A 16,031-nucleotide genomic window follows, 5' to 3' on the forward strand; every position below is an offset into this window, starting at 1 on the left:
GAATCTGATATTGGAGAGCTTCCGTATCCGTGGTATAAGGAGTTTTGGGGATAGCACTGAGCTAGCTGCTATTTTATGGTTGATGATGAATGGTTCTAATGAAGATAGATAAGTATACTAATCTAGTTATCGCTTGGTAACGGCGAAGGATTTCTTGATCATATCTTTCTTTTATTTGTTATTCTTTCTATTTTACTTCAATCAAACAATCCCCATTGTCTTTTATTATTTTGCTGAACTAAATAACATATCAATTACACAGCTCTCTGTGGGAACGATCCTTACTACCGCTGTATTACTAGTTAATTAGTGGGAAATATCTTGATTAATTTGTTGTGGTTACGACACCCATCAGTTGTTAAGATTTTTGCTTTAACCACGTTCATCATTATTCTTGACGAAAGTCAAAAGATGATCATGTGAAAGTCACCTAGTAACATCTTACATGATTTGTGTGAGACAGTCATTTGATGTAGGATCGGAATATTTCGTATTGATCATTCGATCACTTGAAAATTGCTTATAAGCTAATAGTGTGTGAGACAGTTATTGTCGTCTTCTAAGAATGTTTCAATGATTGAAATGGGAGTTAAAAGCTAAAACCCATGTCTGAATACATTACGGTTTGTGTACTTAGTGTACGAATTGTTTTGGCGGAATTCAGAACCGGAAGTTTGCATACCAATTCGCAAACTTATTCAACTGTTTAAGTCAGGGTATTTAAGTTTGCATACCCGTTCACAAATTGATTTAACTGTTGAAGTCTGGGAACCAAGTTTGTGTACCCGTTCACAAACGGTTTCAACTGAATTAGGTCCCGAGCTAAAGTTTGCGTACCCGTTTGCAAACTTTCGGCTTGTGACCGATGTCCGGAACTTAAGTTCGCAAACCCGTTTGCAAACTTAAGTGGTTTAAGTTCTTAAATCGGTTAAGTATGATTTTACACTCATCAACAAATACATTTATAAATTAAAGAATGCAATCTTTGCAAACCGTGGCTAAAATGTTAATGAACTGATTCTTTTGAATCAATCCGATTTTGTTTCAATTGTGTCTTGTATACTTCTATGAGAATATAAACAATTGAAGAACTCTACGAGTAACACAATTAGATTAATTTGATTATCAATTGATCTGAAAGAGTTAAGATGAACAAGGTTAAAAGTGTTCATATGGATAACTTCGGTTAACTGTTATTGAGCCAACTCAATATACACGTTTAGGTACGGTTACCCATATCTAAATGACCATCTAACGATGGAAAGATATAAACTTGAATCTTAAATCAGGTTTCATCTAACGGTGAATATTGAATGCTTTTTTAGCAAGGTAACATTGATTGCACGATTTGAAGACTATATAAGGGAGAACTCTAGCAACTGGAAAACCTAATCCCCACACCTCCTATGGGATTCTAGTTGCGACTAGAGTCGATTCTCCTTTAACCTAGGCTTTTTCCTAAAACCATTATAGGTTAACGAATTAAAGACTTCATTGGGATTCTGAAGCCAGACCCAACTATTTTCTCTGGATTTGCGTGTTCTGATCTTACTTTGTTCTATCGTATTAAGTACTATCTTCTCTAAGATTTGCTAAAGATTTATCTCTGATAGGTAAGATATAAAAAGTAGTCACAAATCTCTTCGCCTCATTTTTTGTGATTCCACAATAAGTTGTTCGACTACCATATAGTTAAGTTATTGTGAGGTGGTTGATATTTCTAGGACGTTCTTCGGGAATTTAAGATCGGATTATCAATTGGTTCCTGTTCACCTTGATTTATCAAAAGACGGAACAAAAACTTCGTAGGCATTTCTGTGGGAGACAGATTTATCTATTCTAATAGACTTTTCTGTGTGAGACAGATTTGTTTATCAAGTCTTCGACTTTGGGTCGTAGAAACTCTTAGTTGTGGATTTGATCAGCTAATGGAATCAAGTGTGTAGAGTCCTGCAGATATTTAGAAGCGTAAGGAACACGACTATACCTTAATTAGTGTGAGATTGGTTAGGGCTCAACTACATTCCAGTCCGAAGTTAACTTGTAGTAGGCTAGAGTCTGTAGAGGCTTAATACAATGTGGTGTTCAAATCTGGACTAGGTACCGGGGTTTTTCTGCATTTGCGATTTCCTCTTTAACAAAACTTCTGGTGTCTGTGTTATTTCTTTTCCGCATTATATTTTCTATATAATTGAAATATCACAGGTTGTGCGTAGTTCGATCAATTGGTAAATCCAACCTTTGGTTGTTGATTGACGCTTGGATATTGGTCTTTGGTACCATCCAAGTTATTTCTCATATTGATCCGGCTCACAGATTCCTACTTGTTCGATTGCAGATTGATTTGAGAAATTGATATATAACTTTTGGATATATTTTTCTTGATTGAGTTTGACTGTCTAGTTGATTCTCTTGGAATTATATTGGAGTTAGTCCAGATAGATTTCCTAAACGAAATATCGAGCATGGATGTTAGACCCCCGCTTTTTCAGTACCGTTAGTGGGATACTAAATCGTACTATTATTTTTAGTTTTTCGGTTAATTGATTTGATTAAGAACTAACAATATAGTTATCCTTGATATATCAAACTTGTTTATTTTATGGTCATTTCTTTTGATATAATGCCTTTCAAGTTTGTTAGAGGATTTGACTGTTGCAGATCCAGTAATTGAAGATCTATATATAGAAATTTTGGTCAATCAACGTTAACATACTTCGTTCTTTCTGTGTTGGTCAATAGTGGAATCAAGTTGTTTGTGCATCGATTACTTTGAAGATTTGAAGACTTTTATTTTTTTTGGTTTCTGATCTTTGTGATTCTTCCTACATACTTAATTCTTCGGGATTTAAAAAAAAACGTTTTATCTTGATAGACTTAATATTTTAATGATCGAACAAATTGTCCAGGTGTTTTTTCTCGCTAAGTTGTTTGGATAGATCTTGTTCACTAAGATTGATTATTTCGATAATCTTTTTCTTGGTTTGATCTTTGACCAAAGGAGTTTATATTGATTAAGCAGAAGATCCTCTATTCTACTTTATGCTAGATCGAAATCTTGATTTTGGAGATTGATAAATAAGATGATTATTGAAACAGATTTAGTCATTCGTTGTTTCGGCTAATGGGAACACATTGAGAAGTATACCCCCATTTCTCGTGACATAACTTTTCTTTTCACATTATAATTATTGTTATAGTTATAATTAAATAATTGAACTTGTATGTTAATCTATTTGGTACAATCCCATAGTTAGTTTTGTTAAGAACTTAGACTATCTACCAAGTAACACCTTGTTGCAGTAATTCTTTGTCCATTATTGTTTTGGTATAATCACACAAGGTGTATCTATATAGGTTTATATCGATAAGATTGTGGTGTACTCCGTACCTTCATTATTTCAATTGGTATCAGCGCGGGCAAACGCGATAAGGTCTAACAGTCTGTGTCGAGACAATGAAGCAAAACATGGTTATGAAGAACCTGGAAATGATTTATTAACGTGTCACATAGTTTTAGAAGTACATAAACGTCATGTGTTGTTGTATCTTCATCTTATAACTCTTGCAATAAGATAATTGAAAGCACATATTATATGTCTGATTCAAACATCGAAAGATATATTAAAAAATATTTGCAAAACATCTAAATCCTATTACTTATAATCGTAAACAAGAGATCATTGGAAAAGGATGTGCATTAGAATAATTTAGCCGAAGAGAAAAAAAACACTCTCACTTAAAGTATAAGTTCTTGATAAGTGACTAAGGTATTTTATACAATTTCTTATGATGATCAGGAAAAAAAGTGTCTTTGTATGACTTTGTCTGATAATGATAATAAACCTAGTTTTGCCACATCTGAAACGGTTCATTATTTTTCTTGTATAGGTTTACTACCTATTGGAATCATTAATTCAGAATAAAATCTTAGACCTCTTCCATTTATTGTTATTTGTTACTGTTGATCATCTTACATCTGATTATAAGAAAATTTGGGATCGATCCAAATGAAAAGATCATAAGGTATATGTTAGAGCATTGATCGTTTGAACCCACCAAGCGTTGGTATGTCAAGTTTGGTTGTCATATTTTAGTGAATCATAACTCATGTTAAGAGTCTCTTGATTATGTACTAGAGTCAACTTCGTACAGGTTAGCTTGAAAGTATTAGGATATGAGACATTACAAGTATTGCGAAGTCTTGAAGATGTAAAGAAGCAAGGAGCTACAATGACAACAATCATCCTTCCACTTGAGGTTAGTGATATTTGACTTGAACTGTTTCATTCCCTAACGTATCTTTCAAGCCGTGCATATTGAAAACATAACTTTGAAGCATATCTGAACTCTAGATAGACATAGTATTAAGGAATACAATACGATATTTATTGCTTAACCATTAAACTTTGTAGATAATACATCTCCATAATAATTTTAATGCTATTGTGATTATGTATGGGTATGAGGTGAGGATTTCATCCTAAGGAACAATGTTTACATGTGTTCTAAGGAAGTAAGTTCATAAACTTGTTTGTGGACCGAAAAAGAAATTGACAGGTGTTATTGGTTTTGTTATTCATTGCATATCTTATGAACAACCAATATGTGTGATAGAGTATAACCGCTCACAACTTGTTGTGTTCTTGGTAGAACTATTTACAAAGGCCTAACTTATGTATTGGTATAACTTTTATTAGTAAAACCGATCTTAAGTAATCACCTGTGGTATGATCGGATTTTGTATGTTTGACCAATTAAAATGAAAGGGGAACCGATCCTTGTAAGGGGTGCAGTACATCAAAGGGAACCGATCCTTGTATGGGGTGCAACAAGGTTTATAGCAGAAAGGGGAACCGATCCTACGAACATGTGCAACACGTTTTTAGGCAAAGGGGAACCGATCCTATGGACATGTGCAACACATATAAGTTAGATACCATATATATGTGGGAAACCGATCCTAGTACCTAATCAACCGATTTTTTGGAAAGCTAGTGTGACTATGCACAGTACTCGCATGGAGGTAGAACCGAAACTTGTTTTGGTAGAACCGTTAAACCCATGATTGTGATTGAATGTTGGTTTGATCAATCACATAGTTCTTGAAAGTCAGATGAACCAATTCTAAACTTGTTTGGAAGTGTGGCAAATCGGTTTCAAGGTTGTAAGTGTGAAAGAGAACTTACAAAGTAAAGATGTCAACAAACTTTGAACACGTATTGTGAATGTTTATTTCTTTAATTGTTCAAAGATATTCCTTAACGGCTAAGGGAAGAGAATCCCAGGATCGAAACATAATTAAGTTAAGAATCTTTTAATTAAGGTTATTAATTTCATTTTGTAGGGAAATTACAGAATTAGTAATGTGCATTTACTAATTAGATTTTACGAGAGATTTCGATCGTTATTTTTGGACAGAGCATTTCCAGGAATTATGAAAACCGAATCTGTGCTTTAATGAATATCTTGAGAATATTTTCGATTTTGAAAATTCCTTGGTGTCCAAAATTCCTTGTCTATAAATACTCGAAGTTTGCCTTTCTAGCAAACTAATCCTTCGTAACAACAGATTTACTCTTTCGTTGTTGTTACTGTTGTAGCCGCCTATTCGGAGAGGTAACCTAATTAGGCGAAATCTCTTACGGCTGCTCAGTTTAAAGTATTCTTTGGGATTGAGAAGCTCTAGCGTGTACCGTTGGTGGGAAACTAGATAATTGCGGTTTATCTTTTGTTTTCGATTGATTTGATTGACTAACGGTGGTTGAAATATGATTCCACCTGGTTTGTTTATTCTTGAGAATCTTCTCTTCTGATATAAGATTCACTCAAAATAGTTCAGAGTTTTGACAGGGATCTTTAGACTGTTGTTAGTTTTAAAGACGATCTTGTGATAATCCATTGTTAACAGACTCCGTTATGTGCGTGATTGATCACAAGAGATTCAAGTGATTGTGTGCATGTTTTTATTGAAGATTTAAGAAGATTTGAAGACAAAGAAGATATTGAAGATCTGACTTGGGTTTTATAATCTTTGGTGTGCACAATACTTGTTTCGGTAAAAGAGGATCCAATTAATAATCGGTTTATCCTTGTGGTAGATTGGATTGATTAATTAAGTAGATCGGCATCATAACGATTCTTCGGATTAAAGGTGTTGTTGGATTAATTTTAAACGATTACCGGTGAATGATATAAGATAGATCTAAGGACCTGACGAAGGAGTTTATGTTGAGATAAACGGAAGAGCCTTTGTCCGACTCATATCACTTGGTTGAATAGAGTTGATACCAAACAGATTTGTTGTTCCTTTAGTGTTTGGAATACGAACCAAAGGAATTGTTCCAAGTACGTGACTTATTTAAAAGTTGGAGGCGTGGGAATACAGAAGGAACTAGGTGAACTATAGGGTTAGTTACATGGTCTCAACTATACGAAGTTAGTGTAATTTTGTGTAGCGGCTTAATCCTGTGAGTATTCGATTCTGGACTAGATCCCGGGGTTTTTCTGCATTTGCGGTTTAGCTGTATCATTTACTTTTATATTCCGCATTATAATTGTTTTATTATAATTAAAGTAAATTACACAAACGTTAATTCCTATTTACTTGATAAGCAATCCTATTGTGTTTGGTTAAGTCCAAACCTTTGTATCAAGTAAACATACTTCGTTGTTATATTGTCTCGATCTCGTATCCATAGAAGATCACACGAAGTGTGAACCGATTAGTTGTATTGTCTCGACTCAGTCCATAGACAATCATTTTCGGAGAAAGGACTTATAGGTAGGAAAAGTTTTAGCTTGAGGTATATATGGGTACCCTCGCCTTTTCAGTATATAAATTTCAGGGAATTGAAAAGAAACTAGTGCTACTTAAGTAATAATGTTGTAAATGTGTTAAAAGAAGTATCTTGTCTCAAGGACTTGAAAGGTTATTCTACAGTAGCTCAAGTATCTAAGGTTCGAGCAAAACCAATCAACTCTAAAACCATGGCAAAAGATATGATAATTACTTCTGGAAAAAGTCTTCACACATGTCAAAATAATGATGATTCACATGAAGGTTTATCACCTGTGGAACACATCCAGAAGAAAGGAAAAATGGATGTTTATGTCGTTAAGAAAATTACCCAGAAATGGATCCCAAAAAAATCTTATAACGAGAAATTCTTATGAAAATCTCAATGACAGAATAAAAAGAGGTCTCAAGATTCCTGAAGTCTTGTAGATCAGTTCATCTCTAACTAATGTTTCTCTCCGTAGTATCTCAGGGAAAGGTCAAAATGGAAATAGGAAAGATAATCGATTTGGGCAGAAAACCCTCAATGAAAACTATTCGTGTTCCGAAAGTACACGATCACTTAAGTGCTTGGTCGGGAAAGGTGAGAAAGCACATAAAAACGAGAGCACATATTTCTATAGTCTGTAAATGACATAATAAAATTGACAAGAAATGTCAATCTTAACCCCTATGAATGGTTGCAACTTTATGGTAATTATCGTCGTAAGGTTCATGTATACACCTAAATTTGGTGTGTATGGTTTTCGAAAATAATCAGAAATTAGGGTTGGTTTTCGAGAATTAATGCCTAATTAAAAATAGATTTTCGAACAAAGAATTTGTCTTTAAAATTTGATAGTAAGATATGCAAATCTATTTTGAATACTTTTTCAAGGGAAATCCTTTGTTATATTTTGTCCGAAAATATGTCGTTAGATTTATTAAGAAAATTTACTGCTTACTGTAAGTATTGAGAAACCCTTGTAAAATTCCTTTAAAAACTTTTGAGCATGCCTCCAGTGACTCACAGTATCATTAAGGTAAACAAGGAAGAAGCTCGTAAGGTTGAGAATAGTCAAGGAATCGATACTTAAAGGAAAAAGAAATGAGTTCCTAGTACTATGACGGATTGTTATTCCGTTAGATCTAATTCCCCACTGATGGGATGATTGAATATATAGATGGTTTTGGAGATCTTAAAACTAACCTTATCATCTCTGTTAAGAATCACGATATGCTGAAAGAGAAGATCGAAAAGACTATTGTGGAAATTCCACTGATGAAAGAACAAGTTGAAAAACTAAAAAAACAAGAGATGGTTGTTGATAAGTCTCTTGAAACTAGCTTCAAAGGATTGAACACTGAAGAAGCATCAGTGAAAAATCAAAAGCATCAAAAGTGTATGAAGAATTTCTTGTTAATCTTTTTATAAGAATAAACTAATCAGTTATTGATTAACAACCAATATTTGTATAAAGTTCATTCAAATAATCAATAGAAGGTAATAATATACAAGTTTTTGTCTGTAAATTCTTGTATCATTCTTGTTGATAGTTATGACTGCAATGCTTATTTCTGTTTAAAATCTCTTTGTCTTACTTTAGGTTTAATGAGATAAACTTCGGATTTCATAATCTAAATTCTGGTCTCATATTTGGCTTATTTTCTTATGATTTGTAGCTGATTTTCATATCAAACCTTTTGTGTTGCGATGTTAAAAATCATAAGAAGATGATTGTGATTTGACTTATATGTGAGTCACATATACTAATATTCATTTATGTTCTATAGGTTGAATATTCGGTATACATACGAGTAGTTTCAGTTTTAGTTCTCTTGTGGCAGGTGATGACTAAGATCATGTTTGACCTTTTTTCGGTAACGGTTGTTTTTGTGTTGTTATTTTGTTTTACAGAGAATAACATACACAAGGGGAAAGTTATATTTTGAACTTGCGCCTAATAATATATCTTTGTGGCAAGTGTGGTTGTGAAGATTGAGAGAAGAAATTTTTCTGATAATTACTTTTATGATAAGCGACTAGATCGTGATTCCATTTTGGCTTATTAAAGTTAGGGATGGGTTACTTACAAAGTAAAACATTATTTTGGCTTATCAAAGTAACGCTTTTGCTTTTCAAACTTCTCTTCCTAGACACTTTTGGTTTACTCACTTCTTTGTACAACCTTCTTCATTAACAGAATTGATTCTAAGCTCTTGGATTTCAAAACTCTTTCTTGGATCTTGTTGATAAAATTTCCGGCTATATATCGTAGCAATTCTTAGTTGCAGTCCTTCTTGGATCTTGTTGATAAAATTTCGGGCTTTATTTTGTAACAATTCTTAGTTGCAGTGGTTATTCATGTTTAGTTGCATATAGAAAAGACAAACTTAGTCTCAAGTCTTCATATTAAGTTGTTATTCACATTATGAACATTTTTTTTTCTTTTTCTTTTGATACGCGAAAGCCAGATACAGGCTCATACCCGAACCCAGCCAGTTGAACTGACCCCATTGTCAGACCCAACAACGCTCAACCCACTATACAACTAATCTACTTGAAACCTTTACGATGGTGGGGATTGAACCCCTAACTTCCTTCTTATTGGAGTTGATGGGATACCACTGAGCTATGTTCTTGGACCCTCACATTATGAACACTACCAGTAACTTTTTCTGTCTTTTTACGAACTAGTCCTATGCTCCTATGGCTTCTAAGTAACGTAAACAAATAGTTTTTCCACATAAAGTGTGATTTTCTCTTAAGACGAGCGTTCAAGAGAAATCACGATCAATTATGTGGTTAACTTCGTTTCTCCTTTCGAAAATGATTTGCTCGCCGAAAAATTTGCACCGCATTCTCACAGTGTGAGAGGATGGATAGGGCCCACTTCTGCCCCACCCCTATTCCAATACACCGAAGAGGATGGGTAGGGCCCACTTCTGTCTCACCCCTATCCCAATGCACCGAACGCTATCCTGAGTCCGAGCGATCTCCCGGTGCATTCACGGTGCAAATTGTTCGATGGGTCTAGCAATCTCCTTTTTTAGCCATTGAGCTAAACATGGATTATGGGCTAAACATGGAGCGTGATCTCTCAAGTCTTAATAACAGGCATCAATAGATTGGCATTGAAGTTGGAAGATGAAACTTTCTACCATAAGACTTGCTCTGATAGTTTAGATTTGATAATCCAAATCTTCATGTATCTTCAACAAATCTTTGATATTCATCTGATGAAACAACAGCCAAGTGAAAACTATATAATTTACAATTACTTACATCTTGCTTTGTCAAATTCGGCATCTTTCACTGTCAAACTCATATGGCACAATTTTTGCATTCACTGACTGACAAAGTAATGCTCATAACAGATTATTTAAAATCATTCACATCTCTCTTACTACACTAGTTTAAAGACAACACCAAAGGCTGCAATCACTGAGTACAAACAACAATGTTAAGTTTATAAATGACACGAGAAAAAAAAAAAAAAAAAAAAAAAAAAAAAAAAAAAAAAAAAAAAAGAGATAAATCACAGGACTAAAAATTGACATTTGAAAGAGAGACAAAAAGAATGAGAAGCAAGAAACGTTGTTACAACCGGTAGCTAGAAACAGGAGATTATTTGGTGTAGAGAACATCCTCCCATGGGTGACGGTACAATGGTTGCTTCAATCTCTTCTGGTCAAAGGTGTGCCTGAAAATCCATGCAGAAGCAAATGAAATCGCGATTTGAAATGTAGAAGAATAATGATTATTAATTTTCATTTTCTTTTTGGCTGGATAGGAATTCAAAATATGTAAATGCAATCCAAAACTCACCCGATGAGACCAATGGAACGTGCAAGCACAAAGAGTCCATTAAGATATCCTATTTCCACGATTTCGTCAATCTCAGTTTTGCTGAACATTCCACTACCAGCAAGGAGATCCAAGAAGAGAGATCCAATGGCACCATCAACATTCATAACCAAGTTGTTTGCCTTTGATAGAGTGTATGTTTCAACTTCGACAGCATACTCCATGTATTTGACAGAAGGGAAGTTGGTACGTGCGTAAAGCTGTAGTAACTCTACTCTCTTATCTCTGTTGTCTCCTCTCTTAATCCTGATCCATAAATAGATTTTGTCATTCAATTTAGACCGATAAAGTAGTATAGACTATAGTGTAGGTCAAGCTTGTGTGATGAAAAAGACAGACGCTAAGCAAAGAATGCACATACCTGTGCCCAATTCCTGGCACACGAATACCCTTCTTCTTCATGCTTTCGACGAACTCATATGGAGTAAGACCCTGTGGATAAACAGCAGAACAACATGGGAAACTTTAAAAAACATTTTCCAATTAACCATGTAATAGCTAAAGAGGAAAAAAAAAAGACTTACCTTGTCATAAGCATCCTTGAAGTATCGAGCAGCATCATCAATGGCTCCTCCAAATCTTGGACCAATAGTGAGTAACCCTGTTCAGAAGATATATTGAGTTTAGGTTTTTGTATAATAATCATATTCACGAAGATAACGCTCTTATTCCTTCTTTTGTTTGTTTTCAAGCAAGAATTACACGACAATGTTCACTTTTTTTTTTGGCAAATGGCGGTGAACATCATTAATCAAAAATTTACCTGAGACAAGACTAGAAACTAGATCTTTTCCGGCCCTTGCAGTGACAATGGTATTGTGAGCGCCAGAGACACAGGGACCATGGTCAGCACATAACATGACGCAAATCTGACCAATTAAATACGATTTAGCAAGATATAGAAAGAAGACACGGAGAAGAGATCACAAAAAGCTCTAATCTTTGATATATAAACCCACCTCAATAAAGTGTGTGCAGTAGCGAGGAAGACTGCGTTTAAACCATAAAAGGGAGATAACATCACCGACACCATAACCCTGCTCAACGATTGATGACATTGGAACACCGGCATAACATGGCTCTTCACCTGCAAATAGGACAAGAAAATAGGTAAATACAACTGCGTTATTGTCCATTTGAATGCCAAAAGGAAAGCTCATTTTTACCTCTGTCATCAGAGATGGTGGAAACAATGTGAGTTGGAGCGCGAACTTTTCCGCTCTTAATAGCGATGCTAAGATCCTCAGGGATTTGAGGAGGTGTGATTTCCTTAACGGGCGTTGTCTTTCCATCTTCAACCTAAGTAAAACATGTACCATGCATAGTCAATTAGTACCAGAATTTGAATTATGCTCCCCAATCATTGGAATCATTCATGTGCAGAGGAAACCAGATGTAGCGTGCTGAACACATACAAGTTTTTCAAACGTCTCTTTAATTGCTATCTCTAGTTCTTCAAAAGATGTGGGAACAATGGCACCTGCATCCCTTAGTGCCTCGTTCTTGGCTTGCGCCGACTCCATCTCACCACCACTTTTGGCACCCTGGTGTAAACATTGCACATAACCAGAAGTTAAAGAATGGCCAAATAGAATAGTTCGATAATGATTTAACTTCAGAATATGGAATTTTAACCAGGGTAAGCAACTTACTGCATGACCAAATTGAACTTCCGACTTGAAAAGTCGGGCACAGGTTCCGCTCACCCAGGCTACAACAGGTTTATTGACCTTTCCCTGTTTCAAGGCTTCGACAAGAGAGTACTCATCTCTTCCACCCAGTTCCCCAAGTACAACCATCATTTTAACCTGATTGACAAGTCAAAAGAAATTATCAGCAAGAAAATTCATAAGGGGCGATAAAAATCAACATTATGCCTTTTGGTTATTCACAGAATGATGCAGCGGGGAAGAAAAACAACACGCTGAAATCATTGTTTGCAAGAATAATGGTCAGTGCCAACTGGCAAGTTTGGTCGTGCTTGTTCATCCGATTACTGTTACTCTGTTAGTGTCAATAGATTCAGGTAAAGATAACAACCAAACCTGCAAGTCCTATTCACTTAACATTCTAAGAGAGCTTTATGACTCCTATATAGCTAAACTAGGAGGTAACTCCCACAACCAATCATTGAATGTGAATAGCTAAAAATCCCAATAAGAACCAGATCCTTCGAACGCTACATAGAATTTGGAGATAAGGTGATATCCATTGGCTCAGTTACGCATCAGCTGGAGGATAAGACATTCGGGCATGAAACAGGGGCATAGTAGAGGAACTTGGGTTTTGCTGATACCTATTGACATCTGGAACTGTCTTTTTGTAAAGTATAGCAACCTCGGTGCTAGTAACAAAACTGCATTTTTAAAAGAAACTTTGGAAACATTAATTACCTGGGGGATGTTGTTAAATCGCAGGATATGATCAGAAAGAGTTGATCCCGGGAACACATCTCCTCCAATTGCGATACCTTCATATATTCCGTCTGTCACACGGGCTATAGTGTTGTACATTTCATTAGACATGCCACCCTGCAATAGTAAAAAGGCAGTTTCAGATGTGTCTGCACTAAAAGTAGTAGAGTTGCTCTGCATAACCAGAAAACCTAACAAAAAGAGCAGAATATACGTACAGATTTGGACACGAATCCAACAGATCCAGGCCTGTATAGCTTGCACTGGATGATATTGTCAATAGTTCCAGCAGTGTCACCAATTTTAAATGCTCCAGCTTGAATGCCTCCAACGGTGGCAGGTCCAATCACAACCTGTAAACATTTCAGTTCCAATATCAGGCAAACAGCCAGCATAGAATCCTCTAAAAACTGAAGTTATCCAGTAAGTTATGTAAATTCTCTGACCTTATTGTTTGCCTTGGCGTATGCAATCAACTGCTTGGTATCAGACTCTGGAACGCCTTCTGCTATTATAGCCACAACTCTAATAGTGGGTTGCTTCAAAGCAGCCATAGAAGAAGCAGCCGCGCTGCAATATGCCGAATGAGGTGTCACTCAATATCGAACAGGAATCAAACTGGTAACTGGTAGCTTAGTGTAAAGAGCATGACTTACCTTCTGAATGATGCAAAATTGATAAAAACATCAGCTGTTGGATGTGCAGCGCAAGCGGCCTCAACACTGCAGGAAAGAATCAAAAGGTTCAGTAAATACATAACAAACTGCGTGATGTACTAAGTTATTAACAGTAAAAACCGACTTAGAACATGCAGCCAAGCACGTCTAATTATTCCTCGTTAGTAAAGCAAAGCAAAGAAAAACAATGGCATACGCTGAATGAACGGGAATTGCAATTTCCTCCTGACCGAAAAAAAGTTTCTGGAACCCCTCAGCACCCGGAGTTATAATTCCAGCAACAGATGGCGTCTCTCTCCCTAGGTAAGTACAGAAACAACATTCCAGATTAATAAGATGCTCATCTAAGAAACTACAACCTAAATTTTTATTTGATATGCAATTGCAAGAGGAATCCAGTAGTTCCAGTAGTATCGAAAAGGAAGGCTACATACCACAAAGGAAGTCAAAATCAAGCATCCGTTGGATAGGAAGTTGCTTGTAGTTATAGAATAGGGCTTGTGTGGTCCGGGAAAATAGTTGCCCAGTCGCCATGATGGACAGAGCACTCAACACTACCTGCAAAAGATACAATGTTCGTAATTATTAGAGATCGCTTAGTTAAATAATAAAAGACTCTTTCATTTTATATATATCCTTAGCCACCATATGAGGTAAATTTAACAGTTACAGATTGGTAACTGAAAATTTATAAAAGATAAAACCATCTTAGGAACTAGCTACTAGTGTAAACCACCTTAGGAACAAGCCAAAAGCAGTACAATTACTGACAGGGTCTGATCTGTGTAATTGACAAGCATGCACACGAAGTATCTTTTTACTATTAGTTGAAGTGTTATACAAAAAAAAAGGGAGGGATGAAACACTTTGCCGCCATGAAATGTGAATTAAATTAGCTTAAGCAATTAGTATCACGCTTCGACCAATATTCAAAGGTGTCGTATTCTCTACTTCTGACACTAAAACTTAGCTACTCTTGGTAAGCTAGAAAATCATCATTCGCAGCCAAGTAAGAAAGCCTAACTCACTTGAAACTAAAACCAACATTACCATGCCGAACTGCATCATTCAAATCAGTGAATTTTTGTTGTTCATAAAGTAGAACTCTTTCATTCAAGCAGATATAAATGTTGAGTGATGACTAATGCTGATTAGATCCATATAACATCAACAAAACCAATACAATCCGTACACCTTGATCTCTAAACGACATAAAGAGTTTATAAAACTCCAAACATGGATCTACAGATCTATCATTTTATAATTCACCAAAACAGATCCAGTCCATTCACCTTACCATGCAAACACCAACAACCTAACTAATCATCAAAAACACTTGCACCATTTCCAATTCACTACTCTCGTTGATGATACGCACTGGATCTTATACTTACCCGCCAAATTTTCTCAAAACACTATGTAATGAAATTCAGAACCTCATCTCATCTCATTTCAAACCTAACCTAACATAATCTTCAAATCAAAAAAGTAAGTAAACATTTCTACCTAACTAAAAAAAAAAATCATACATATTAATCACAACAAACGCATCAGATCCCACATTACCAAACCAGAATAAAACAAACAACCGCATTCTCAGTAAATCGAATCAAATCCAATTCGGAATCACATTAGTTCGATTTCAAATTCACACAACGAAATCGAGATCAGAAACTACAGCAACTATAAATCAGATCTCACATAAACATGAATTGAATCAACAAATTATCCAAACAAAAAATCAGACCAAAAAAGTGAATTACCTGAATTAGTTGTGGCGATATTGAGTTTGAATTTGGGCGGAGAAGGAGAAGTGAAGAGGGATTCTGCGAAAAGAGCAGATAGAAAGAAAAGAGATGCAAATATGTCGGAAGGAGCCGATCCTATTTATAGGCGAGACACTCCTCTTCTTACTGACTCAACCAATCTTAATTTCTTTGCAAGGAGAGAGAGACGGGGGAAGGTTGTAAACTAGTCACGTGGCGCATGTTAGTTAGCTCATGACTGTTTTCTTTTTTTATAGGTGATTTTGGTGTACTATGTTTGTATCAAGATTTGATTTGTTACTAATAGTGATCCAACATCTGTCATTCAGTTTATAATTTTGCACTAGGGATCGGAATAATGGTTGTTGAAGGGTAACTAAATTTCAGGGCGATACGGGTACCAACTTAACCAAAAAACTGTTTACTGGATCGGTAACTCTGCATGAACTCAAAACCTTCTCGTACCAACCTTAATTGAACGGTGTTGTCTAGACAAAAAAAAAAAGTAAAACGCAAAAACGGAATTTG

General features: G+C 35.6%; 1 protein-coding gene across 2 annotated transcripts; it reads right to left on the reverse strand.

Annotated features, from left to right (window-relative positions):
* Nucleotides 1–9,988: 9,988 nt before the first annotated feature.
* On the reverse strand, nucleotides 9,989–15,717 carry LOC113346902 (ATP-citrate synthase beta chain protein 2). 2 transcript variants are annotated; one of them, XM_026590453.1, is made up of 17 exons: nucleotides 15,501–15,717; nucleotides 14,172–14,295; nucleotides 13,934–14,036; nucleotides 13,717–13,782; nucleotides 13,507–13,630; nucleotides 13,279–13,413; nucleotides 13,040–13,177; nucleotides 12,299–12,454; nucleotides 12,062–12,190; nucleotides 11,813–11,945; nucleotides 11,606–11,733; nucleotides 11,410–11,515; nucleotides 11,171–11,247; nucleotides 11,008–11,078; nucleotides 10,608–10,892; nucleotides 10,301–10,482; nucleotides 9,989–10,264 (listed from the first exon to the last, which is right to left on the reverse strand). In XM_026590453.1, the coding sequence occupies exons 2-16, from the start codon at nucleotides 14,269–14,271 to the stop codon at nucleotides 10,407–10,409; spliced, it is 1,827 nt and encodes a 608-aa protein (XP_026446238.1). In that variant the 5' UTR covers nucleotides 14,272–14,295; nucleotides 15,501–15,717; the 3' UTR covers nucleotides 9,989–10,264; nucleotides 10,301–10,406. The 2 variants fall into 2 exon arrangements, with proteins under 2 accessions (XP_026446238.1, XP_026446237.1); XM_026590452.1 differs by having other exon boundaries at nucleotides 10,036–10,273; nucleotides 10,310–10,482.
* Between the last annotated feature and the right edge of the window lie 314 nt (nucleotides 15,718–16,031).

The sequence above is a fragment of the Papaver somniferum genome, chromosome 2 (genome assembly GCF_003573695.1).
Source record: "Papaver somniferum cultivar HN1 chromosome 2, ASM357369v1, whole genome shotgun sequence".
NCBI classification, from domain to species: Eukaryota; Viridiplantae; Streptophyta; class Magnoliopsida; order Ranunculales; family Papaveraceae; genus Papaver; species Papaver somniferum.